Source organism: Lethenteron reissneri, chromosome 32 (genome assembly GCF_015708825.2).
Source record: "Lethenteron reissneri isolate LAM-NWPU_2019-01 chromosome 32, ASM1570882v1, whole genome shotgun sequence".
Classification (NCBI taxonomy): Eukaryota; Metazoa; Chordata; class Hyperoartia; order Petromyzontiformes; family Petromyzontidae; genus Lethenteron; species Lethenteron reissneri.
This window is the reverse complement of record NC_083810.1, coordinates 14,368,673-14,396,538: the sequence shown is the minus strand read 5'-3', so window position 1 is coordinate 14,396,538 and position 27,866 is coordinate 14,368,673. Positions and strand designations below refer to the sequence as shown.

The following is a 27,866-nucleotide window of genomic DNA, read 5'->3' as shown; positions in this document are numbered from 1 at the left end:
ATTTCCCAGGAACGCATCCCTTGTGTATATCAGGGGATTCTTGTATTTTTATGTGGAAAAACAACCATATTAAGGGGAGAGAAATAAGGGAAGGGGGCTTTCTTTATGTTGCTACCCAAGTAGCATCATCTTCAGCTGAGAAACGTTTTACCACAGGACAAAATGTATAAGTCAGAAGACTCGCTCCGGCTTGTGGGTTGCAAGGTTTCCTTTCACTTTACTTTATTTTCACACAAGCGTGTTTTACCCCCTGCAGTGTTCAAACAAAAACAAAACCCCTTCAGTGTGCGCGTGGGTATTTCTTCATGCACGTGCGGTTTACATCTGCGTCGGAGTGAGTCGGAACGAACGCTGCATCATTGACAAAACAGGCTCATTCGGCAGGAGAGGCCGGGCTGCATGGAGCCAGAATGAGTTTACAGAGTTCGTCACCTGAGATCAGACAGAGGTGCATTCATTGTACACACGGGTGCTTGCGTGGTGCAAGGCTGTGAAGCGAGGCAAGGAATAGTTTGTCTTAGACCTCAACAGCGTTCGGCCTGTCTTTTTGCACAAACCGTAACTTGTGTGCATTGCCAGACGTCATCCCCAACTTCATACGGGTTTTCGAGTGAGTAGTCTTCACAATACGTGACAATTGGGAATGCTTTATTTGTGTTATAATTAACACGTAAGTATTAAAAGGCGTTGCTTTAAATAGATTTCAATTAAACACTATGCAAGAGTTGGTTAATTATTTATATAAATTTTCACTTTGTATTAACAGCCTCATATTGGAGGTGTTTCATGATTTTTGGATGCCCTTGTTCTCATGAAGTGGAGCGGGTTGTGTCCACCCCCCACCCACAAAAATAACTTATCAAAAGTATTTTATTTTCTTGACGGCATTTTTGTAAAATAATGTCCTTAAAATTAATTCGGTGAAACAAACGACTGATAATCCTATATCATGAGACGTGGACTCATCCCTGTTATTTAAATTGTTTAAGTGTTTTCACAATCCTCTTCAGCTATTACCTGCCCACTGCTGGATAAAGGCTCCCCCCCCCCCATGCCATCACCATCCCTCATCGCCATGCGATGCCACAATCCGTTTCACTCCTGCACGCTGTCTTCATGCATGAGATAATGCGAACAAGAATTTACCGCCCTTTGCCAATCAATGGCTGGTTTAAAGCCTCGCAATGCCCGTGTTTATAGCACAGTAGGCCAACCACTATGCTGCCATTCCACCAACCCCTTCTAAACAAACTATGCAGCAATGGGTGAGACATCATTACAGTTCTGATTTACGTTTACAATTTTACGAAGAGAAGTTTGGTTGTCCATATCTACGGAACGTATACAGAGGTGGACCAACATGGTCACATGGATTAGTGGGAGAGAACAAATAATAATTTAAAATGCACAGATGACCGATGTAGAGGAAGACAGCCGGGTAAGGTACAAGTGAGTAATGTACGTAGAACATGTGATGGAGAGTAAACCCGTACTCAGCGGGTTGGCTCCACTTAATAGTCGTGATTAAATACATTCTCCCAAAATGCATTGGGCTACATTGATATGTTATGCTTCCACTTGAATGCAGAAGGGCTCTAATGAGATCTTGTACTTGGGCAGAAGTAACTGCTGCAATTATGCACTAAACAGGAGGTACTGTCTGGAGCCAAAGACCGCCCTCTGATAACTCTCCAAGCTGCAGGTATGTGGCTTTTTATTCAAGCCATGATCTCATGCGAGGCTTGCTTGAGGATCATCATTATCACATTGCTGCGAGGAGGAAAGGCAGGGTGGATACTGTTAAAATTCAAGCCCAGGCTGCTGCATAAATGCTAAAGGATAATCGCACACAGCTATCCATCTTGTAAGTGGTATGCGGACATTCTAATGCTCGGATTTATCTGAATGGTGTGCTTGTCTTCGTTCATCTGAAGTCCAGTGCTGCAATATTCTTTGCTCTACTCAATGTATGCACGTAGCATCTGCATGCATTTGTTTTTTAGCACGCACACACTCTTGCACAATCTTATAACCATAGCCACTTCGATTCCTACAGAGATTATGAATGCACTCTCTCTTGTGTATTAATGCACTTGAAATTTATTTTAAAGGCCACTCTATCCAATATGACATGACGTAACAAGAATGTAGACATGATTTAATAATTCCAGGGCCATATACATCTCAAAAATAGATTCATAATCACATATATAACTCATATCCCAGTTTTGAATAGCCTAACACCTAATTACAGGATAGGGAGAATCATAATAATTCCCTTGAGTGTTTCAACAAAGCTTGTGGAACAATCCGTATTGTATTAGAAGAGGCACTCGCCACCTGTAAGAACTCGGCTGTTTATCGTAAGTAGCACTGAGCATCTCCGTTAACCTCAACTCTTCCCATTGATGGGCCCAGAAGCTGAGTTCTGTTGTGCACACTGTGTGGTTTGTGTATAAGGAGGCTTCGTGCTCGCGCTGGCGAATGCACGCGGTACTGAAATAAAATATCACGTGGGAACTGGAATGTTTTCCCAAGTTCTATTTAAGATGCCATCTATAACCAAACATAGTAGTAAAACGTGTTACGTAAACAATTTACCGTGCTTAATAAGTGATGTTTCATTCCAATATGAGTCATCATGATGAGCATATTAGAAGAGATCTTTAAAAAAAGCACATGTCTATTAAGTCAGATATTTCATTCTGTGATGTGGTGGATTTGGAGGAGTATCTTACTTGACATATGTATGCCTGAGCTGAGATGTAATCTAGAAAGCCATTCGTTCATTGCATGTAAATCTTCGTGGATTCATAAGATTTCGAGTGAGCTCACTGAATGTTATGCAGCTTACTGAGCCATGCCGGCATAACTAAAGATGTTGCCAAGAATGGTGGAGACTGTATTCAGGCAAACAGGATGAACGGAGCACATACACAGGGCACATTTCGGAGACTCCTTTACGCTTCACTGTTTTGAGTCACTTTCTCCTCTTACTTTTGACCTGAATATGTTAAAGGCACTGTGCCAACTACGGATGATACATGTATATGGAGAGAATGGCATTTAGCACTTTCCTCAGTTCTGTTAAAGTGCCTTGAAAGGCAAGGTAACCGAGAATCTGCTTTAAAAAACAATCTGCAAACGTTTGCACGAGATGACACTTTGTGACAGCTAGATGGACAGCCAATTTGAATCTTATAAAGCTTGAGAATGAATTTTGACATTGGCCCTGCTTATTTATTTGTAAGCGTGCATTATTGGATGATGCTGCACAGCGGTATTGGTTGCTGGGTGACTCTGGTCAAGCTGCCTGCAGTTTGCGCGGTGAATGTGGTGCGGACGCACAGTGTGCCAGCTGGTCTCTCCGCGAATGCCCGACACGTCTGGAGGCTTCGTCGGTGGATGTCTGAGAGATGACAAAATGTCTGCAGCTGCCGGCGACCGTAGGCCAGAAGGATGTGGAATGGCAAGCGCTTTTCTCGGGGGACCGGAGAGAGTCGGAATTGTTAACCACTCCTTGCTCGTACCAGGCGGATGCCTGCAACGTGTGGCACGGGTGGAAAGGTTCGCTGTAATGTAATTTCAAACTGCTGAAGTGAGTGAAACGGAACAAAGTTGCAATGGTTTATCTTTTTTTCCTCCTGAAATATCCAAGAGAGATTTAACGCCTGATTATTTTGATTTAAATTTACTGTATTTAAAAAATTCCCGTTTAAAATGCTTCAAATATAACATATCACGGCATGCATATTTTTTCCCATGTGTTAAATAATTACATTTCATATATCTTAGTATACATGACCAGTGTAGCCTGTGCTATTCACGTCTTGATATATTGTATCGAACCCATAAGGTTTGTTGCATTGGCTAAATATTCCTTGCGATGGCACTGAGTATTTATACATACGTATTTCACATTGCATATATGCATTTTGAGCAATCAATCGAAGCATCATTATATGCCTACCAGCATCTCATCAGTGGCAAGCACGTCAACCATAACCACTGTCCGTTGCGTGTGTAGAGAGCCACTGTTGACTTCCCACAAAGCAGAACTCATTTCACATCCCTGAGAAGGATGATGTGCTGAGTCAATCCAACTGTGACAATCTTTGAATTGTAAGTCAAGCCATGCAACGACATGTGCATGTACAGCTGGATATATATATAAATACTGCACAAATATCAGGAAACAACCTGGGGTGGTGTGGAACCCAAAAACGAAAACCTGTGAAGGTAAAAAAGGAAAGGCATGCAATTAATGTCTTGTGCCACTGCTGGTGGAAGGGGAACTCTACAGAACCCCTCTAGAGAACGCCGATGGAGTTTGCGTGTCTCTCTCCCCGTGTTCTCCGGGTCCTCCGGTGTTTCCCTCCATATTTAGAATCGACGTCACGCGTTTAGAGTATTTGGCTGCTATACATTTCCACGTGATAAGCCACTTCGTTGAGTTATCATTTGTGGCCAGGTGGCTTCTGAAAAAGAGCTCTATAGTAGCGCAGTGGGCCTTACCTGGTAAATTAAATAGTAGTAGTAAATAACAGTAGCAGTATTTGGCCTACTCTTCGATACAAGACATATTGTAAGAGGTGGGAGTACCCACACTTAACACGTGACCTGCTGAGCAACAACAACAAGCTGCTGCGGTGGAGGTGTCCCCATACTGCTTCGTGTACAGAGGGCGGAAATACAACAAACATTGGCCCATTAATTAAATTGTCACGCTGGGAAAAAGGACACCAACCTCTTGATTGCAATTCCAGATTGCTGACCATTACACCACGGCAACGATGGAAACCTTGGATTTGACCCGAACCCACAGACACGGGTGAAGTAGGTCAGATGGCGTGGATTTACATTTCCACAGCGGCAGTGGTGTGTATTCTGTCAGCAGTGCTAAAACCAGCCGTACGTGTTTAACTGGATTTCCTCTCCCATCCAATCCTAGGCATGGATGATCCCTAAACCCTGGGCTGGCGAGGATAATTTACTTTTCTGCACCAGGTATCATTGTGAAGATAACAAGGATTGAGTGTTGGGTTTTGCATTTTAACGCAGCCTTGCCCATAGAAGCACTTTGAGGGATCGCAAACGCAGCAGGAAAACTGAAAACTGTAAAGACGACGTGCAGAGGGGTGAATGTTTGATTATTTCGTGAAGTTGCACGCATATGGATGGAATGCATTACACACTACAATCGTGAAGTTATTGTGGTTTTAATACCTTCTTTGATGTATGGTATTCCGTTTTATAAGCACGGTAAAATATGATAATTGTTTTGTGTTTGGTCGCGTAAATGTAAATGTGTCGTATAGCCACCTCCATAGGCAATCAGTAAGAAGGTGCCAATTGTCTACTACTTCAGCAACACCGATGTGTTGGAGAGCAAACCCACGACATTTCAACTGAGTACGACAATTTCCTGGTGATTACAACCAGCATCATCAGGCATTTGTTCCAGAAGTGTGAAGAAAACCTTCGTGTAAATTCGTTTTCAAATCGTTAGTGTGTACCATGAGTAATCTTATCATCATCAAGACTTGTCAATCTACTTTTGGATAACATCTTCTCCACATTGTCACAATTCCTCATGGTCCCAGGACGCCACGATCTAGCGGCACTCCTGAACATGGAGCTGATCCCATCACTCCATCTCCCCAGTGGTGGTCCTCTGCGGTCTTTTATTCTCCTGTGGCTGCCATTTCATCACCAGTCATCAGCCCTCATCCCCGCTAATTCTGGGTTGTGTCTAAGCCCCCTCACTTTCCCTCACAGTCAAGGCGATGCCTCTAATTTGATGCAATGTGTTTCCTTCCGGTTGTTAATGTAGTACCAAGTACGCCCCGATACACACTTCTTTGCACTCGTTTAATCTTTTGTTCGATTCCCTTTGTCGGCCCCCGTGTTTCTGATCCACGTGTCACGGCCGTTAATATGAAACATAAGAAAGAAGGTTCTCTTCAAGCATATTGGTCCATTGCTTTTCAGTACAATATTAATATCCAGGGCAACGATTGAAGGTTGAACCCAAGATTTTAAATGATGGAATGAAGAGGCGAATGCGAGCAGCATGTCGTGCTTTCAGAGACATTCATTTTCATGATTGAGACATCTGCTGGAGCATATCATACATGTTGCCATTTAGATAAAAACAAATGTTGGACAATTTCTTAATGCGTACAGTTGTAGTTATCAGGTATGTGTGTGCTTATTGTGAGGTACTGTTTTGTTAATGTGTGTGTATTGGTGTATGTAAATCTCCCCTCCGGGGTCGATACATGCGTACCGCTTTGTCAGAAAGTCACAAGTGGGTGTCCTATTGATCAACGTTCTCCGTCATAGCGATGTGGTATTCCCACCGCACAGGGATGTTCACCGAACATCAGCACTCTACCTCAGTGCTCATCTAAGCAGGAAGTCACTTTAACTCTGTGTATGTAAAGGCATTTCCATAAAACTGTTGTGTTCCATATTGACAGCTGATGGTGTTCACAGGTAACACTGCGTTCACACCCCATTGTCTCTTTGATGATACTCGGAATTGACGAACGCATAAATGTATCAATTGATGCATAAATGCACATCTGACACGGCGTGCGTTTACAAGGAAAGGATCGCGCTAATATATTTACATCCCTTTCATCTTTGCTCTGTGCACGCTGATGCATTTGTTGTGAGCGCGCGTTGATAACAAACGGAATGCATGCAAGTCGTACAAATTGCTCACGTTGTGAGCGACGCACTCCGTCGCAGCAGCTGCATCGTCCCGTATATATACGTACGTATGTACATTAAACTTCTATCGCGCCATACGTAGCCAACCGCGCAAATCAACGACGGCTCATTGCCACGTGCTTCTGTCATGCCATCCATTTCCGCCGTCGCAGGGGCGATCGGCACGGCGCAGCTGCTGGACCGCGAGACGGCGAGCCGCTACTGGCTCATGGTGTACGCTACGGACCGGGCCGTCGTCCCACGCTTCTCCACACTCCACGTGTACGTGGAGGTGCAGGTACGCCGCGACTCAGTGCCTCCAGAGAGGCCGCTTGCTTCTATCACGACGCAAAAATGAACCGCGACACCTCGCTGATCTCGTCAAGGAGCGTAAACCACCATCACGCGAACTCCGGTCGTCCTCAGAGCAGCGGCTTGTGGCTGGAACGCTCTTCCTTCCGATATTAGGAAGCCACTGGAGATATATATTTTAAATCTAGACTGAAAACTAATTTCTTTAGAGCTGCTTTTTGTGTTTAGTTTGTTGTCCTTCCCCCGCACCTCCGATTAGCGCGGTTGGCTACGTACACTGCGAAAGAAGTTCAACATACATACATACAAACAACCAACTGTACAGGTCCACGTTTAAGGATCATGATCGTCATCATCACTTTATAAATCGTTTGACTGGCTGGAGATTGGTGCAGTCGTTCAAGACGCCATGGTGCGAGGGTTGGCACACTGGTGGACGATCCAGAGGTCGCCAGTTTGGTTCGTCCTCCCGGTGCGGCGGTTGAAACACTGGCTGAGTTCCTTCAAGTCTCTCGCCTCTGTCTACCCAGTCATGTAAACGGGTAACCGACAGGTGACCGGCACGTGGCGTGTGGCGGAGTAAAGTGTGGGCACACCCGCCTCTTCAAAAGTTGATGGCCAGCGTGGAAGAGTAGGCCAAATACCATCTGGAGGGGTTCTCCAGACAGAAGTACTCATTGGTATACATTTTAATAACCCTAGAGGAATGATATGCTAAGTTGAACCTCTAAAATATGAACTCACAACCTTCCGATTGAGTTGGGCGCTTCAATGTGGAATATATAATGCAATAATTTTTGTACTTAGGAGGGGAGAGTCTTTTATTTATCCCTTTGTTTAACTAGCAGTGTATTTTCTTGGAATGTTTGTAACTGTTAGTGAGGCATAATGCTGGTAACGTACCTTAAGCTATAATCCTGCAAATGTATGGGGAAGTCCGACTACAAAGTTGTACTTTTGCTTTTTTAAGGAACACTTCTCACATGCCTCGTCGGGGATAAGCTTCTTAAGAGACGGTTCACGTCCACTCTTGTCGAGGGCTAATCAGCTGTCAGTTGAAATGTGTACACCCAAAGCAAACAGGCCCTCATTATAAACAAGAGGGATTAGGCTTATTCTGTAAAGTAATAGCAACAAATCTTCAGCATGCAAAGCTGAGTCTTTGTTTACTTCCGTTGGCACAGCAACAGGTGCCCAATATTAATATTGTGAGTTCAAATCAGTTTCAAGTTTTCGACTTGAACTTAACCCCATATTGTGTCGAAGTCAACTGTATCCCTGCTCAAAAGAGAAATGAGGCGGTGCTCAGTTGTGTTGGCAGCCCTCTATGAGTGGTGAACATTCCACAGGACGACCGTTGTGGAAATCTCAACAAGTGGTATTTATTTATTGACACAGGAAGGGGTGGTGGGTTGAGTTGACCTCCGGCCAGGCCTTAGCGCCTTTATTGCGAATCGAGCACCCTGAGCAATGCTCTCCAGTTGAGTCGTGTGTGTGTTATGTAGTTAGCCAAATATCCTCTCCCGCATAGCCTTTAACAGGCTGGTGGGGCAGTTGGGGCAAGTGGTGTTAGCTAGAACCTATGAAGGCCGGCACAGCACATGAGGGGTCAGCACCATGCCCGACCGCCTTTGTTTCCCCAACACTGATGTTTACACACTGCACCAGGAACTTATTTAAGACCTAGAGGAGTCCCAGGACCGGCTCAGATATTCATCACCGATGTTGGCCGTGAGCAGGAATCGAACTCGAGTTGTTGGGTTCGAGTGCAGCGCTCGCTCACTGTGACACTCCCGCTCCCCACACGCGTAGACACAAACACACGCACCTGTTGTGTTTCAAAATTAGACGAGACGAGCCCGTGCCTCTCCCCCCCCATGCCCAGGACGTCAACGACAACGCCCCGCAGACCTCCGAGCCCGTCTACCTGGCCGAGGTGGCGGAGAATTCTCCCAAAGACGTGCCGGTGGTTCGCGTGGACGCCTGGGACCCAGACACGGGCTCAGGCGAGGGGCTGAAATTCCGCATCGTCAGCGGAAACCCACAGGGCTTCTTCGCCATCAACTCGAGCACAGGTGGGTGGCACGCGGCACGGCGGCGTGCGACTGTTGCTACCGAATGTACGAACGCCAGAGGTGGTGGTGGCCAGGTGGGTCAGCCACCGATTCGCACGGCTGGTGTACGGTGGGAAAGAGGTTAAACATACACATACATACCCTAGGTGTGCATCTGAAGAGCCCCCAGCCGTAGTTAAACCTGGTTCTTAAGTGGAGTGAGTTGATGGTCTCAGCCGAATTTACCAACGACTGCACAAAAATAATATTAGGTTTGGCACTTCATTTGAATAAATTACATCTATTAAGAATGATGAATGTATCGGTTCGATGGTCATGCTACACAACAGTCTCATAGTGAAGTGTGTGAGAAAGTGCGACCCCGATTGTCTTAAAGAAAACATTTGATGTCCTGTGGAAAATCGCTTCCCCAGTTATTCTGACGCATTCAGCACAATGCCCTGTGAGATTTAGAAATGGAATCTTCATCTTAGGAAGAATTCAGGGTTACATTCATTAAACACAAAGTGCTTGCTACCAATACCTTGCTGATCTCGTCAAGGAACTTAAACCATCATGCCAACTCCGGTAATCCTCGCAACGGCATTTGGCAAACCATCGAACAAAGACGGTCACTGCATCGCCCCATTTTAGATATGCTTCTACAATCGTCTGGAATGCTCTTCCTTCCGATATTTGGAAGCCACTGGAGCTATGCACTTTTAAATATCGATTGAAAACTACATTTCTTAGAACTGCTTTGTTGTGTTTAGTTTTGTGTCCTTACCCCGCACCTCCAATTAGAACGGTTGGCTACATGCGGTGTAAAGTAAGTTCAGCATATATACATGACTTGATGCCGATAGTACAAACAATGTACAAATACACCCATGCCATGGTAGTGGAAATATTATTCTATAAAGTAGGTAATAAAATTTTGACTCTGAAATACTTTCAGTTGTAGGCTCACACATTCCCTAAAATATTGAAGACAGTGTACCCACGAACAGTGAGGCCAGCATGCCTTTGTGGGACTTTAGGAATGCAAGTCATAATAATGGTCTGCTGACAGCTTTGCCTAGCTCATTTTATATAGGCTAAAGGCCATACGGCCTTAGTGATATATGGCTTATTAAACAACTGTGTGCATACCCTGTTGCTGCATTTCAGCAGTCACATTTGATTCATTTCATAAAAAATTTGACTGTTTATTTGCTGGTGGTTTCATTTAACCATGTGACTACCGCTTTAAAGCCACATCTCACGAGAAGCACAGGCAACATTAATATCCACGGATAAATGAGATAGCAGCTTGAAAAATCCTATGAGCAAACTTAAACAGATGATTTGGTCGTACTGCATTTAGCAGTTTGTGCACACAGCTGAATTAAGAAAAATACTCTAACACATTCGTCAATAAAACTGTGGCCTTAAAATGAAAAATATATATTGGGGGACATGTTGGGCAACGGACCTTCATTATAGCATGCAAAAACAATGTATTTGCTTCATCATGGGACCTTCTTTGCCAGTAACAAAATATGATGTGGAAAACCTCTTCTTTGCTATCAAGAAGGGCCACGAGAAAAATGTTGGATTAATTCTAGCAACATAGTCATTGAAATGTACATCCATAAATGGCCACTGTCTGTTAAGCTCCAAGGCGTAATGTGATAAACAGTAATCCTTTAACAATTAATCGACTTTAATGATCGTTTACACTCGTGATACACGCATGGAATCATGATGTGAGAATTGTTTCTTTTCCCAACTATTTACTTGATTAGCATGTACAAAGTGTACATTTTTGCTACGTGAAAAAACTAGAGAGGACAAACAGGACAGAACAAGTGAGAATATGAATGAGGCAGTAAACACAAACCAAAAAGTCCCTCGAATCGAATCACGACCCAGATTCCTGACAATTCCTCGAATCACCAGGTGAGAGTGGGGGAGAAAGAATACCTATCAGACAGGTACCACATACTTAAAAAAAAAAGTGATTTTAAAATATAAAGTGGTACAGTTTCCATCAGTTTATCAGGTGTTATTCTCTGAATGTGGACACGAATACAAAATAAAGAAGAGCCACTGGGGTAATTGTTCTTAAACATTAATGTTCAAGCCGCCCCACTGGAAAGCTTCCTTTTGTCACCATTATTCAAGCAAAAATATTAACCACTGCATTTCACACGTTGGCGGAATGCCCAGTGAAGGCCGACCGTGATACCTGGTGTTTGAGATTGTCTGCGTCAGTGCACTGGGTTCATGGTTCTGACTCCATCGCTCACTCTCGAGGTTAGCAGGGCCCATACGCAGCATGGAAGGAAGTGGCACTTATCAGGAAGCCATAATAGGTTGATGATAGCCAGGTTCCCTTGTAAGCAGAGTGCCTCCAAACAAGGATACCCTTCAACGTGGCAATTGTGCATTCCATGCATTTTTGCTGCTCCTTTTACATTGATAGTGTCGTTTTGCGGACAGACAGTAATCACACTTAAGTCATGATGCATGGCTCCTGTCTGAATGTAAAATAAAATAAATAAAAAATCTTTATCATCAGTAGTCAATTTTTCTACCATCTACGGGTGAACATGCAAGACAAATGGAGAGCCTTTAAAGCTGAGTACTCTATGACAAAGCCAGAATGATTTCCGTAATGGATTGTATAAGACAGACCATTTTATGGCTGTTCCTTAACTCTTAACCCCATGCGAATGATAATAGCATGGTTAATAAAATGATGCAGCATTGAACCTTAAGGGTGGCTTGTTTCTAGGGCATTGTGCGGGAGACCCTGCGGGTGACCCAAGCATCGCCCTCTCTCACCACAGGCGCCATTGGCGTTGCGTTCAGCAAGTCCTTCATTTCTGCCCATGTCAGAGGGCTGCTCAAACATACAGCAGTAACAAATACAACAATTGTATTACATTTTTTTAACGTGGTTTTATTCTGTAAAAAAAAGGATTAAAAGATCGGCGCCCACCCTTAACTCATTGTGGATACGTTCACAAGGGCGGTGGAATCTGCGTGCTTATAAATACACACATGTAAACGGTACAGTGGACATGGATATATTAGGTACGTTATGGGGTCACCTCCCAAGCGATCTAGTTGCTCCATTTTCCTCAGTGATTGTGTTAGCATATAATACACTTAACATTTAAAATTATCAAAATTATTTATTACACACAAGAATTGATTTTGATTTTAATTCATCAATATATGAATCATCACATGCCTAATATTCACGTATGGGAGCGGGTGTGAGGGTGGGGTGATTGGTGATTTCACCGTTCATACATTTCTCTGATGGTCGCGGTGTACTTATTAGCACACCGACCTTGCAATCCAGAGGTTGCTGGTTTGATCTGCCTGGTGAGGCGTTTGAAACAATGGTGGAAGTCTCTTAAATCCCAACCATGGTGCATGTGGTGGGGTAAAGTGTGAGTACTCCACTTTTTCCAAGACATGTACGTACGTATGTATGTTGAACTTCTTTCGCACCGTACGGAGCCAGCCGTGTTAATCTGACCATACCTACTATAATCACGCAGGAATGTTTGTCCTTAACGCTTGTGACGTCACTCCACATTGACCAGCCCCCCTCATTAATATTCATGAGCAGGTGATGTCCTCCAAATCGACACCCTCCACCCCTCATCAATAATAATTAGCGGGTGACGTCACTCCACATGGGGGGCCGAGGCGCCTCCTCCCCCCTCCTCGCGTCAACTCACAACCCTCACGACAAGGCAGAACCCGCACGTCACGTGGTCTCCGTCACGCTGTTGAGACATAGAAGTAAAAGGACGTCGTGATGAACAAGGGATTATAAACTTTACATGAAATAAGTCTGTGTCACCGCGCCCTTACAAACTGCACGCGCATGGATGCGATGAATATCACGTCACGGGCTGCTTTTCGCTTGCAAGTTTCAGATTTACTGCAGTACACCCGTCCTTGGACGGGCAAAAGGCTCGTCTTGTAAGAATAGCCCAAATGCCCTCTAAACGCGCACACGAGACCTTCCACGAGTGAAGCCTCTTCCACCAGTGGTGATGGCAGCCGGCAAGTGCAGGGCTGCACCATTCCCTTTACACTTCTCTCTGAGCCAGGTTCGCTTGCGGGCCATTCGCATCACTGGGGGCCACTTGGTGTCTGAGGCTGACCTGGCTGTCCCTCCGCGCCTATGTCAGCTCAAACTTAAATGGAGCACCTCGTATGGTGTGTAAACATTCGTATTGGCGAAACAAACACGACGGACTGGGTGTGGTGCTGGCCACAAAACTCTCTCGTACACAGTAACACCCCTCATTAGTGCTTGCGATAACAGCACTTGGCTAAAAGGAAGATCGTTGTCTCTCCCCCCTCAACACTGAGGATTCATACACGTGTGTTATTGTTCGTGTGACGTTGTGTAGGAATGTAAATGCGGAGATATATTCACCCAACATTGTATGCAAATAATGTGTAACTACATTTGCATGGGGCCGTTCAACCACATACCCGTAATTGGAATTTTCTGTGCAATTTCGAAAATTGTGGAAAATGTACACATAATTTAAATGGCTTGCATATGCAGTGTACTTGTACATGAGTGTGTCTGTTTATTGGGGAGCGGTGGCTCAGTGGTTAGCACGCTGCTTTACGAACTCGGCGACCCGAGTTCGATTCCCGCTTACGGTCAACACCAGTGATAGCGATTATCTAAACTGGTCCTGGGCCTCACCTAGGTCGACTCAGCCTCAAATAAGTACCTGGTGCAGTGTGTAAACATCACCAGTCGGGACACAAAGGCGGCCGGGCGTGGTCCTGGCCACCCACCGCCTAGTGTGCCGTGCCTTGCCGGCCTTCATAGGAGCCACTCGCTAGCAGTCTGTTAATGCTATACGGGGCCTTGTCTGTGTGTGTTGGGTGTGTGTGTTTGTCTCTGTGCGTGTGTCTGTGTGTGTTTGTGTGTTCATGGGGGCAGGTGTTCTGCACTCATGAAAGCAGCCGAATGATTACGCCCTTTGTAATTAAGCTTGGCAACAGATCTAAATATAGACTCTTGATGTTAAATTAAATGCTCCGTTTTGACAGGCCCACATTTCATGATAAAAAAAATGTATTTCCTTCCAATAAGCTGTCGGCTTTCGCAGTGAGACTTTAATGTACAACTCCCGCGTCAGTTTGTGCTGTGAGAGAAGGGTGAGCGTGCGTTTGAGTGGCTCATCAGTACGTGCCAGGCCCAGGCAATGCAGCCTTCGCGTCCATCGAGAGAGCATTAGCGTGGTCTCCAGCGTGCATATTTCATCCTCACTCAATGCATGGGGCCACATCTGCAAATAAATGGTCTCCCATGAAACTACATCTTCACCGCAATTCTATGTCTAATAATGCCAATTTACTGAAGGTAATTGATACACTATATTATTTAAATCACACGGTCAAATTAATGGAGTGAGTTGATTTAGTATGGAAAGGTATCTGCCATGAATAATAAAATAGTCATCACCGCATTGTTTAGATAACATGTGTTCGTTTGTGGCCAGCACTACTTTTTGGGATGCTCACAAAATGAGCAAAGTGGCGTCTAACCCTTTTCAGCATTGGCAGAGGGATAATCTGGTTTATCCGTATGCATGAGATAGTGTCCACTCTGGGGTTACACTGGCAGCTGAAATGCCTACCTGTATCATTTGTCACCACCAGTCAGATAAGGTTGATGAAGGGGTGGGGGCCAGGTTGGGTTCAGATATGACATTCCACTGATATTAGCCGTGGCCACGAATTCAACTCTCGATATGGAGTTCTTAGCACAGGATGCTAACCACTGCACCACCACTCCCCCTAAAGTAAAAATTCCGGGGAGTGGTGATGCAGTGGGATAGTTAGATGGAGTGGTGGTGCAGTGGACTAACCACTAACCATTGCACCACCCCCCCCCCTAATATTTACTGTAGCTGGAGTGGCAACATAGATTCAAATGCTTGCATATATTGGATTGCCATCTGATGCCTAGAATGTAGCTTTGCCAAAACCGTGCATTGGTTCAACAGCACTGTCACATTCTTGAAATCCATATGGGGCTGACATTCCCATTTCCAGAGCAGGAGTGAGATAAGATGCTTCACAATTGCCACAAGGACAGCATGAGTAGAGAAGTGGATGCTATAGCCACACTCGGAATGAATGAAAAATCCTCCATCACTGCTATTTACACGTGTGTTCAGATCGTGTTAATATTACTACACATTGGTAGCTGTTTAATATCAGACTAGCAGCCTGCTGTTAGGTTCGACAAGCTGTTACTCTTTTCAACCAGCCGAGTTAATTTTGAGTTGAGATAAGATCTACGCACATGGCCTAGTTGTTGGTGTTAATAGGCAGGGAGTTGTGTAAACTGAACTTCATCATGATCAACATGAGGGCCTATTGGCAAGAAAGGTATTTTTTTAAAGAGAGACTGGGGATGAAAACAAGAGAAGCAGACAAGAACAGAAAAGAGCAAAGCAGCATAACAACTAATGTTGAGCAGGCTCTGGTGCATTCAGCTAAGTGATTTATAACCTTTAGGAAGTGAGACTGGTAGGAAGAGAAATTGTAAAATGAGCCAACACAGTGGAAATTGATAGGCAATCTTCACTCTAAAGAAGGCCTGCTAAGGCAATTTTGTGAGCTAGAGAGCTGCAGTTGCTAATTCTTCTGGCAGATGAAGGTCAGAGGTCAAAATTTCTCTCAGCAGGCCCGTAGACTATACAGCTGCCACTGTGCCTTCCTGCACACTTTCTATGCCAAGTCTCACGTTGATGCTTTCATTAAAATGCTCTGAAGAGGGAAATGGGCTTTCTACTTTTCTGTTGGTAAATTGGAGATGGAAAGGGGCGTTTTATCAAATATCTATCCGAAAGAAAGGGGCACTTCAGGTTTCATGCCTAAGGCTTTCCTCATTTATATGGACTCGGCACACAAATGTATTTGCGTTTTTCTCTTTAAAATACATAGTCAATAACGTCTGGCATGATGCCTACTCTCCAATGCCAGAAATGTTATATTTAACATGATTTATGTGACAAATAAACAATTGCTAACGATAATGCTTAAGTAACAAGCCACACGGATGAAGAAAAGCAGACAAAGTGAACGAACATACGATTGCATTTGTAAAATGAGGGTACAATGAATTGAGGCGTTATAGCGGGTAACGCAATGCGAGAGTAGGTAATGGATGCAGATACGAGGGACGATTTCTGGATTCGGAATTGGAGTGAGGAACGGGAGGTGAGCTTCTCTTAGTGTGCAGCCACCAAGGACATAAACATAATTTACACATTTTACCCAAAAGAAGGAATATATGGAATTAACTGGAGAAGCCTAAGTGGTGGAATTAGAAATAAAATGTACTTCATTCCAACAAACAACCCCCGGTTTGTCCAGTTATGGCTCTTTCCTCAACAAATTCAACAAAGGAAGCCATCATAAACGTAAATGTAGCCAACGAGAGGTCAAAGCTATTTACAGGCATAAGAAACATATTTGTTTATTGCACAAAAAACCTAGGTCAGGCAGTGGATGATTTTAGACTATAAGCAACGGATTAAAACACCTAGAGCAGCAAGACGGTGAAGTTGATGTCCTCACTTTACTGCAACACCTAGCATATAGTAATGGATACTAGATTGCAAGTGAGAGGAAAGGTTAAGAGTCAAACAGAAACTAAATTGTCTGAAACCACTAAATACACTTTGAGGATAAGATAAATTTAAATGAGATGGAAATGCTCAGCAAATAAAATTCGATACACAGAAGTCCGTGAATTTACTATGGAAATAATATCAAGATAAGAAATAAGAAAACGCAACGCAAATTATCGAATACATTGTAGCACGTAATGGGAGCATAAAAGCAGTAGGAGGCTGATGATTGGCAAACATTACCCCTCAGGGAGACATGAAGCCATAACACAACAGAGATAGAATCTTGAAATTAGAAGAGCAAATGTATCTCAATAGGAAGAAAACAACCTTATTAACAAGGAATCAAATCATTTATCAGAGGAATAGGGGAGCGAGTTCTAGACGAAGTAAGCACCGCCTTTCACAAGACGAAAAAGGTAAAAGTCCGGGACCAGATGGTATAGCTGGACATCATCAAGAGAAGTGGGACCAGCTGTTGGGATAAAATTGGCAGACATTTACGAAATATGTGTACAGATATGAAGTACCTCAATCATGTAATAATGCCTCTATCTTTTTGAAAATAAAAAATGGTCATAAAACTGAGTGAAAGCGTTATTATCAATAAATAGCTCATCTCAATTAAATTGCTCATTCCACAACGCCATACATAGGCCTCTCAAACCGTCTGTTAAACCAGGAATAGGTTATCGGAAAACCAACCACATGAGACAGCCATTTTTAGGTAAGGTTTCTCTACCCAATGACCATTTACATACTATAAATCACAATCTCAATTTCATTACTGCTGTGTCTCGCTTTTGTGAACTGTGAGAAGGTATTTTACTAATTCGCAATTGATGCATTTTTCTAAGCGCTGACAATACTCTCAACAAATGAAAATGTATAAGCAATAAAAACCATTTATATTAAATAGTAACAAAATACATATTAGAAGGGGAGTCCAATAAGGAGACACATTTTCAATTTTCATCAGTGTTATTCACAGACATTGAAATATTTTTTTGCAAAATAGTTTTAGAGAAATAAAGGAAATGGAAAAAAATGTTATGCGTGCAAAGATGCATGGAGAGGAGCGTCCCTTGGAATTCCACTGAGATATACGAAGAGGGCTCACGAATCAGAGAACATATGCAAATTAGAGACATCGTACTGATGATTAAGAAAAACGAGTTACCGTAGGCACAACAAATTGCTAGAGTGGATGTTGGCCGGTAGTTGAGACTAACAAAGGATTAGCAGCCAAATGACGGAACACGCCCTAGAGGAGCGATGAAATGGAGAGCTAATTTAATTGTTGAATTGTGAGGTCGTTAGAGATGGCGACGGCTTGGAGAGGCCTTCATCCAGCAGTTGATAGATCATTGCCGATGATGATGATGATGAAAATAAACTTGGCCTTCTTGGTGATTGATATGTGAAAAGCTCGCCTGCACGTACAGGGTTTGTTGTATTGAAACCTGCCTTATTGAAGCCTGTTTGTGCTCCCCATCCCTTCCGAGGGTTCTGGATCAACAAAAACCCCTTGCCGTGTGCTCGTCTATGGCCATTAAAGATCGTTCAGCAGCCCCTGCCAACACATGCCGCTGTGTGATGCTATCCAAGCCAAAGTTTACCCACCCATCAGTAAATGGGCGATATTCTCTGAAACTAAACAGTGGGGATGCCGTGTAAGTGAACCGCACAGAGCGCAGCGGGCCTCAAATATTGCGTAAAAGTCTACCATTCGCGAATGAATAAAAACGTATAAAATCTTTGACATTTGTGCAGTCTTAACAGTCAGTACAATGGTAGGACTACTTTATGTAATAATAACCGAGGGTTTGTACAGCGCCCAGTGTAAAAATTTAAAACGTCTCTCTGAAAGAGTTCGGGATCATTTCTTTTTTTCAACATGTCCTCTTACTTATAAGGCGTTTTGATATGTCAACGATAACAATGCCAGCACTTGTTTCCAAATCGCAAGAGTGACTGTGCTCCGGGAGGTGACGGCACCGAGTGCTTCGCGACACGGTGCCGCGCTGCCTGGGGGCTTCACGGCCGAGGCGGGCGCTGCCTCGCCGCGTTTATTTTCTGAAGAAGCTCCCCGAGCCTTAATCTGGAGCAAATTGGTTCGACTGCTGGGGCAGGCCTAATCGCCGTACGATGGTTCAGGGCCTCGCTTTACAATCATCCGATTAGCGGTGGCCCAGGCTACTTGTCTGTTCTTGTTTGCAGTGGCTAATCCGTTGATTAGGGGTGGTGGTGGGATTTTCAAAGCTCACATCGGGCAGCAGCCATTGTTGGAACAGCCCATCATAGCCTACCTCGCTAGAAGAGTTGAAGCATTGATAGCCACGGCGGCGCTGTAATGGTACAAACACACATGTCTTTAACGCGTGCAATTACGACGAGCATTCCCTCAATCCTCGGGTCAAGGGTAGCCCAGCAGCAGCGTCTTATCGCCTCATTATGTCACCGACATAGCCCAGGGCTGCCATGCTGTGCGGCCTCAGGAAATGCACTTGAAGGCCTTTAGCCTGGGGAATCGTGACGTGTCTTTTTGTGGCCCCTGATCGGTGGTGGTGGCCTAATTAAGGTGCACGCGCTGTGGCCTCATTCTGTGTGGATGCAGTACGTGAAAGTAGTTATACATTGTCATTTGACTACCACGTATCATATTGTTTGCGGAAAATGTAATAGTAAAGAGGAGAAAGCCATTCTAGCTCAGCACATAAAACATAGTATTGTAAATATGCTGCATGAACATGTACACACGTGTAAAGGAGAGCCGACACAAGGTTGCAGGGGGTTCGTCTTTCATTGCTTCCCCCAGTCCACACTCGTCCCCAGCCTTCTCGATCCGGTTCCCGACAATTCTTCTCCTTTTTCCCGCCCGTTCTCTCTTATATCTCCTCACCTGCTCCTCTTCCTTCTGCTGTCACCATCCCACTCCCCATTCCTTTTGGTGGGAATCTTTCCCCTGACATCCCTTACACAGTTTATAAAAGATCCACTAATGCAGCCATTAATGCAACTAATTGCCAATGCGCAGACATGCATTACTGATAGGCATTGCCTAGGATGTGCAAACACCCAGACGTAAAATCAAAAAAGCACTTCAACATTCAACTCAACATAAAGTTTATCCGTATAGTTATTTACCCTGACATAAAATGCAAATAAGTACAGGGAAACCTTGCCTAACGCCGCTTTATTGAACGCGTGTTTCGACTTTACAGGGTTTACCTCGAGGTCTGTGTTCCAATATCTCTTTTATCCATGAGCCGGCAGATATCCGTGCAGGTTGAGCAGAAGATCTGATCTCTGCAAACATATGGGGCTACTTAATTTTCCTACAAATCCGGCTTGAAAATGTAACTCAGCCCTAATGCGTAAGTGAGATCATAGCTGCAGTGCTGGATTACATCGCTGTGCAAAAAAGAGACATTGGGTTGAGTTCTCATGAAGTCAGCTTGGCACCGGAACATTCACGAAGACTCCTGCTTCCTTCCTTCGTGTGGCCCTATAATTGACCGTGGCTATGACATCCTGTTCTACGCCTCCATTACATTTGGCCAGGTCGAAGCTAAAATAATTGGTAACAACACTCTTTTGAGCATTGTACATTTTAGCTCAGGCATAAAAGGCAATACCTATATGTTGCCAATGTCAATTGAATCATATGTTTTTAGGTGTCTTAGATCCCGCCCTCTACCCAAGCAGTACAGATGGGTACACCACAGTTATTTAATTGGCAATTCGAGTGAGGTGGGGGAAAGTGTGAGTGCTCCCACATTAAAAATACCCTTTAGAAGGGCTCTCAAAACCTCCCTCTAGCGGAGGCCCTTCTGCCTGCAGTGTTATTGGCAAATACATTCAGCACTGCACCTTTATTTTCTATTTTTGAGAAACCGGCAGAAATGAGGGACATTTGTACACCTGGTTAATTGACATACAGCATTTCCATGCCCCCGCCCACTCGTCACTGAGGTAATCTTAACTGAGGTAATCTTAGCTGAGGTAATCTTAAACGAGGTAATCTTTACTGAGGTCATCCTAACTGAGGTCATTATAACTGAGGTAATCTTAGCTGAGGTAATCTTAGCTGAGGTAATCCTACCTGAGGTAATCCTAACTGAGGTAATACTAACTGAGTTAATCTTAGCTGAGGTAATCTTAGCTGATGTAATCCTAACTAAGATAATACTGAGGTAATCTTAGCTGAGGTAATCCTAAGTGAGGTAATCCTAGCTGAGGTAATCATAACTGAGGTAATGTTTACTGAGGTAATCTTAGCTGCGGTAATCATAACTGAGGTAATGTTTACTGAGGTAATCTTAGCTGCGGTAATCCTAACTGAGGTAATCTTAACTGAGGTAATCTTAACTGAGGTAATCTTTACTGAGGTCATCTTAGCTGAGGTCATCTTAACTGAGGTCATCCTAACTGAGGTCATCCTAACTGAGGTAATCCTAACTGAGGTAATCTTAACTGAGGTAATCGTAGCTGAGGTAATCTTAGCTTAGGTTATCTTAGCTGAGGTAACCTTAGCTGAGGTAATCTTAGCTGAGGTCATCCTAACTGAGGCAATATTAACTGAGTTAACATTAACAATTAGCAATTGCTGCCAGGGTCTCGGAACGTGCCCTTCCTCCCTGCCACCTTACCTCCTCCGCCCATGGCGCAGTAATGGGATGTAGGGAGTTCTACAACGGGGATCTTATGGGTGAAGCCTCACAATGTTATAACATCTCTAAATGGCCCAACGTGTTGTTTGCTCGTGCAGCAAAGTTCTGCCCAGTTTGTGGTCACAAAGATGTTTGTTCGGATTTGGGAGGGTCTTGGCTTTATATGCTTTTGTTGCTGTTCACGTTTATCGTCACAGTTTGTCGTTGTTCTTAAAAAAAGGAATTCTTTTGAAAGCCTCCGCCCATCGTCAATTTGTTGAAGTTGGTCTCTGGGTCGGTGTACATGTATGGCACAACTCTATCGGACCCTTGATCTGTCTATAAGCAATTACTTAAGCCTACTCGCAAAAAAGCACAACAGAAATTGTGCTCTTTGCTCTGCTGCATGGCTATTATGAAAGTGACGTTTAGATCAGCAATTATCCCATTTAGAGCATGGAACCTCACCCGTCCCACCCACCCCCCTCCGCCCAATGCAGTTCACATTTCATTTGATGGTCAGACCTGGTCTAGACATATAAGCTGATAAAATATATATCACAAATTACACAGATGTTAATTAGGGACGTAAACTTCACAAGGTGAAGATAAAAGGCAGCTGGATAGCACAACATTTAGCATGGATGTCATGGCTAGATTGCAAGGGAATGAAGGTTTAAATGCTGCACCCATGGCAGGTTATACCCTACGAAGTTAATGCTGCCTGTTACAGACTAGATGTTGCTGCTTAGTGATGTCAGCTACAAGAGCAGGTCCTTGCATATTTGGTTATTGGTCCAATTCTGCCAACTTTAAAAGTTACATAATTACTCTTGCTATAATGTTCTAGCCAGCATAACTATGCTTCGAATAAATAAATACTCTCGTGGGATCGCGACCAGAATGATTAGTCGTACACAACTTGCTGGTCGGCGAAATACCATGTTTCCCGAGTACAATGTTAAGAAATAGAATAAGCTATAATGTTTCATAGTGCTTGATTACTATGTTTTTCATGGCGTCATTGGGACGTTTATCTGCGTATTCCTTCAATGATGCCCGTGTCCTTGACTTTTAGCGGCTGTGTTTAATTTTCATTCACGGAGACCCACTTAATGATGAAAGCAGGAATTTGGTTGTTCCCTCGCGGGGACGCACAGAAATATTGAAATTTGCAGAAATCTCCAAATGTGGCTTAGTGAGTTTTTTTATTGAATAAATAGGTAACTGTAATCGTAGCTTAGTCATTAATTGCAGTTAAGCATTTATCCCCTGGAAAACGATAGGAATAATTCTGGCCAAATACTTTAAGTCACTTTAAGTAAAACATGTGTTTAATAGCGAACCTAAAGCTCTTCTGTCACGAAAAATCAATTAAAGACTTGCACAATAACCTGTGCATTTAATTACAGTCCGCAGTCGCTAGGGGTTATTGTATTTCCTCAATCCATGGGCACTCGCTTGGCTACGTTTGCATGGAGTAACAAGAGGCATCTTTTCCCACAGCTTTAATCATGCAGAGATCGGGTTGTAATGACCTTTACGACAAAAAGGCAACACTGTTTGTCTAGCGGCCACACAGCTTTACCATTCTACTGCTCTGCCTATCCCACACAATTACCAACATCCGAAACTATAAAAGGAGGTGGGCTTCATAGCTAAATCATTGTTTTATTTGGTTAGCTAGCCAGAATGGGAATGTAGGGTTCAATCCAAACCCCACAGAGTGAATCCGTGGCAAATCAAGATGCGCCATCTTGCCCGCGTTTTGTTGTAGCAAATTCATTTAAAGTACAATCATGTGGAAAATATCAATTATTCGATTATCTGCAGTGTATACACCCAGTGTTCTGGAAAAGCCACCGTGACTTGCTTTGTTTCACATTTTAGTGTTACCCCAGATTATATGACGGCTCTGACAAAGTATGAATTTGTACACATGTTGCAGGGTGACCATTAAGCGTCATCAATTATTCAATCATTATAATTGGACGGCCGTATGAACTACTCAATTAAAATGATGGCAACACATTATTTCTAAATACTGGGAATTTTTTGTTTTAATCAGAAATGCCTGAGTGATCTTCAGCAGCACACAACCAAAGCATGTGACACGATCTCACGAAAGATGCCAGCAAACGGCCTGGACCGGGACCCTCTCACATTGCGGTGTGTGCACCAACGCCACGGTTGGGACGCGGAGGTTTAGAACGATTAAACTCATGTGTGTGTGTGGGGGGGGGGGGGGGGCGGTTAGCGCGCTGCGCTACGAACCTGGTGACCAGAGTTCGATCCCCGCTCATGGCCAACACAAGTGATGATTATTTGAACCGGTCCTGGGCATCGCCTAAGTCTACTCAGCCTCAAATGAGTACCTGGTGCGGTGCGTAAATATCGCCACTCAGGAGACAAAGGTGGCCGGGTGTGGTTGCTGGCCACCAGCCTTCATAGGTGCTCGCTAACAGCACTTGCCCTATAAGTCTGTTAAGGATATATGGGTGATCTTTGTCTTCGTTTTATCTACCTAGCGCAAGCTAGTTGAAAATAATGTCTTCCATTTAGACATTTTAAAAAATGCATGCTAAACTCTATTTACTATCGCATGGTGGTAGCTCAAGAATAGATCAATATGTTTGTGGTGTTTGTACAATTCATTGTATGTCCACAATATTCCTTCTAGTCTACATCGGTCGGAGGGTGATATTAGTAATAACCACATTAAATATTGAAGGACTTTAATTTGGCAACATTTTGCACTGCGTGGTTGAAATATTGGCAACATATTCCTTGCAAATAGTTGAGTTATTTTTTTCCTCAGGATCTTGTGTGATTTTTAACAGCACGTAACAGAAGAATGTTAAACGATCAAACCATAAATGTTGGCAAACACCTGGGAGTGACTCTTACATCTTGATGGGTGTCGCCAATTCCACAGATATGTCTCATAGGTCAGCTCGGTTGACCTATAGGACATGATGACCAGGTGGAGGTGTCTGTTTTTCATGGTGCGCATATCCAGGAAACGAACATAGTGCGATAACTACGTAAGAAAACAACACTTGTTTAGTATATACTTCACTCCCATTTCCATATTCATGAAAATGCAGTACATTTGCATAAGTGCTCACACATGTGCAGATGCACGGAGTATATCGCATTTGTAAAGGTGAGAAGCTGGCTTCGTTGCTCCCGATCGTTACGTGAAAGCTTCGGTGTAACGTCACAACGATCATGTAGTTGGCTCCTATGCCAGGGACTACTCCAGAAGGATTAATTTGCACGTTGGCTCCTTGCTGACTCGTTATCGCTATCAACACCGTTTCATTTGCTCTCGGAGTGGGTGTGCGCCGCATCTCTGAATAATCGTCGCAGATTTGGGCCGATCGCCCGGCACTGACAGCTTGTTAGAGGGGTTCCTTCACGGCTGGCGGGCGACGCAACAGGCAGGCCCGGGTGCTTGTGTGACAGCCTTGAGGGTCGATGTGTCCCACCTGCATCTGCCGTTCCACTCGCCTTCACTCTCCCTCTCTCTCCACTGAGCAGCCGAGTGTCTGTCTCGAGAGCTTAATGGCCGAGTGGCCCACCTGCGTGTACACTGGGACCTCGTGCACTCGCCTCGGGTTGTTGTAGGGCTCTGAAAAAATTCATGTTAATTGGCCCTTTGTTTGAATTGTTTTTATTACCTTGTATTTTGTTACATGTAAAACATAGAAATAAGTACTTTGTATATGCAGGAGACATGTCCGCACCTCAGATTAGCACGGTTGGCTATGTCTGGTGCGAAATAAATTCTTCATACATACATGTAAACAAGGGGAAAGGTTTAAGAGTGAGCCAATAAATAAGGCACAAAGCTTGCACATCTGATATTCAATTAATTTGCAGACAACATACCTCCTTCACATGTCCTTCCACGTAATATATATATCTAAGTAATACACGTCTCATCAGCCACACGGCCTTATGGAAGTACATCGTTTCAGTCGCATTGGTTCAACATAATCAAACTCCGGACTAGTTTTGACATTTAGCATCTCATCAGCAGAGTCAGACTTGCTGATGAGAGACAATGAATGTCAAAACCAGCGAAAAGTTTACTTGTGATATATTTGCTTCTTTTACTCACATCTATACAGTAGCCATACAGATATGTTAAAATGTATGCTGTATGTTGTTATTGCTGAGAAGATATTTCCAATGGCTACTGATGGCCATGTCAGGTAATGTAATGGCTGTTTCTATATGCTGGAGTGTAAAAACATTGGACCCCAGCCCTGTGTTGTATAGACAGTGATGTTAATGAGATTTCACATCTGAGAAAAAGTCGGGCCAAACAGTTACGTGACAATAATTGTACTGCAGTACCTTAATAAAATTGCCAAAAATGACACGTTGATAATCGTACATATTTTACCATTTAAATGTTATGCTTTAAATTAGATTATGACATGTGACGAGTATTCGACACGTGGCTTTGTGCATGTCAGAAGGATAAACAACTATAGCACTGTTTGTATGTAAATAAACAACTAAAGGCTGTACGGTAAACAAGTCATTTGATTTTATGTTGACTTCTCTTCATCACTTTTTGAATATTCTGTTTCCCCACCGGCTTCCTCTACTGTGTGTAGTGTGCTCTTTTTCAGTATTCATTTGCACGTTAGCAGCAACAACAACAACAAGAGGAGCTCACACTTGTTCCACAGCGCTAATTGCGTGTTCGCGCGTGGTGTGGTGAACATGTGTTCACGCGTGCGTGTGCATTTGTTTATATTTTTTTACTTTTCTGCTGCAACCCACGTAAAACAAGCTGTTGAGTGTTGTATAATTACAGAGCAAATTAGGGGACATGTTTAGAATATCTCCGTTTTTTTCTTTCCCTCTCTTGTACCTGATGTGCATGCGGTTATCATATCACAATTTGGCTTAATGAGAAATCAGATGTAAGCTACTCCTCTGTAACACTTTGTCCATTCATTTTAACAATTTCACACAGAATTTCCAAAAATTTCTGCAGCTATTCCATCATGACATAGATTTAGTAATCCGTACACAGAGAACATTTCTAAAGTACATTGCTTTTATTCAGCTTTGCTAAAATTGGTGAGACGTAACAAATGCTGTGTGGACTTTTCTTGGGTAAACTTTATAATGTTTTACTTCGTTTTGAGCATTTTTGGCCCATGCTTTTTATTTCCACAATACATTACACCACTATATATGGCAATGATTACCAATGACTTTTATTATTAAATAAGGCCTAACTGGATAACTGAATATGACAAATGCGTACGCTGGTTTTGGTCTCATTTGTGCCAATTTAGCCGAGCGTTCTTGCTAACAGCACTTTAAACTAGATTTTTTTTTGTTAGACATAAATTAAACCGGCACCAGACATGCTTCAGGCATGAATTATATCCTTAAATAATACTGCTGCAGCATTAGCCCAGGCAAGGTCTGCCCTGGCCTCGTTACACTGAAGCACGTTTTTTACCTCCTATAATGCAGTTACGCGTTTCCGTACCCGGGCACAGCATGGTTGTTGACCTACCCATCATGTCAGCGCGAACGCGCATTTGATCACTGGAACTGTTTGCGCTTGTAAAAGCTACGCATGACATTCACCGGAGCCATTTAGATCATAGCGCCAGCTTCCATGCCTTTGTGCTCATTATTGCAAATTATAATAATTCCTGCTGCTTGCCGCTATCTTTACCAACACACGCTCATTAACGCCCTGCCCCCTATCCTTCCGCTCAGCTAAATTCAGCCATAATTTCCCGATACTAATTAGTTACACAAAATTGTCTCTGCTAACATCCTGCAGATATAGCCACTGGTGGCATTATGCAGTGTTATAAAATTAAACGGCTCAATGGGAAATATGTTTCGTGGATACAAGTGCAGTACATAAGCCCTGTTGGAATGTTTAGCTATGTCTTACAAGTAAGATGCACAGTGCTTTTTCCTTTATTTAATATTTTTCCTGCATTGGTCATTTTGTGAGCTCTTAACTTATTATGAGCTCTTAACTGCCAGTGTGTGTGGGGGTTACTGATGCACTGATGTTGCCCACACTTCTACGGCCTTGTGTTTGGTCTCAACCTTGATTCTGAGTTAGGATAACAGAGAAAAATCATGGGGATCCTCAAAGTAGCGCCAACACACAGAATGGTGGCACAGTGCTAACACCTTGTTGCTTACAGCAAGAAGCCGCTGGGTTTCATTCTCGACCCGGGTGCATTTGTGTATGGAGTCAGTATGTTCCAGAGGTGGGACAAAGTCATTGTTATGCAAGTCCAAGTCGAGTCTGAAGTCATCAAATTCATGACTCGAGTCTGACTCGAGTCCAAGTCACATGACTCGAGTCCACACCTCAGAGGTGGGACAAAGTCATTGTTATGCAAGTCCAAGTCGAGTCTGAAGTCATCAAATTCATGACTCGAGTCCAA

At 43.6% G+C, this 27,866-nt stretch overlaps 1 protein-coding gene across 1 annotated transcript in view; it reads left to right on the top strand.

The window, feature by feature from the left end:
* LOC133350087 (protocadherin Fat 1-like) overlaps positions 1 to 27,866 on the top strand; it is a 228,050-nt gene that overhangs the window by 88,190 nt on the left and 111,994 nt on the right. Inside the window, 2 exon segments of the mRNA XM_061564091.1 lie at positions 6,891 to 7,015; positions 8,915 to 9,104. Coding sequence (XP_061420075.1) covers positions 6,891 to 7,015; positions 8,915 to 9,104 — 315 coding nt within the window.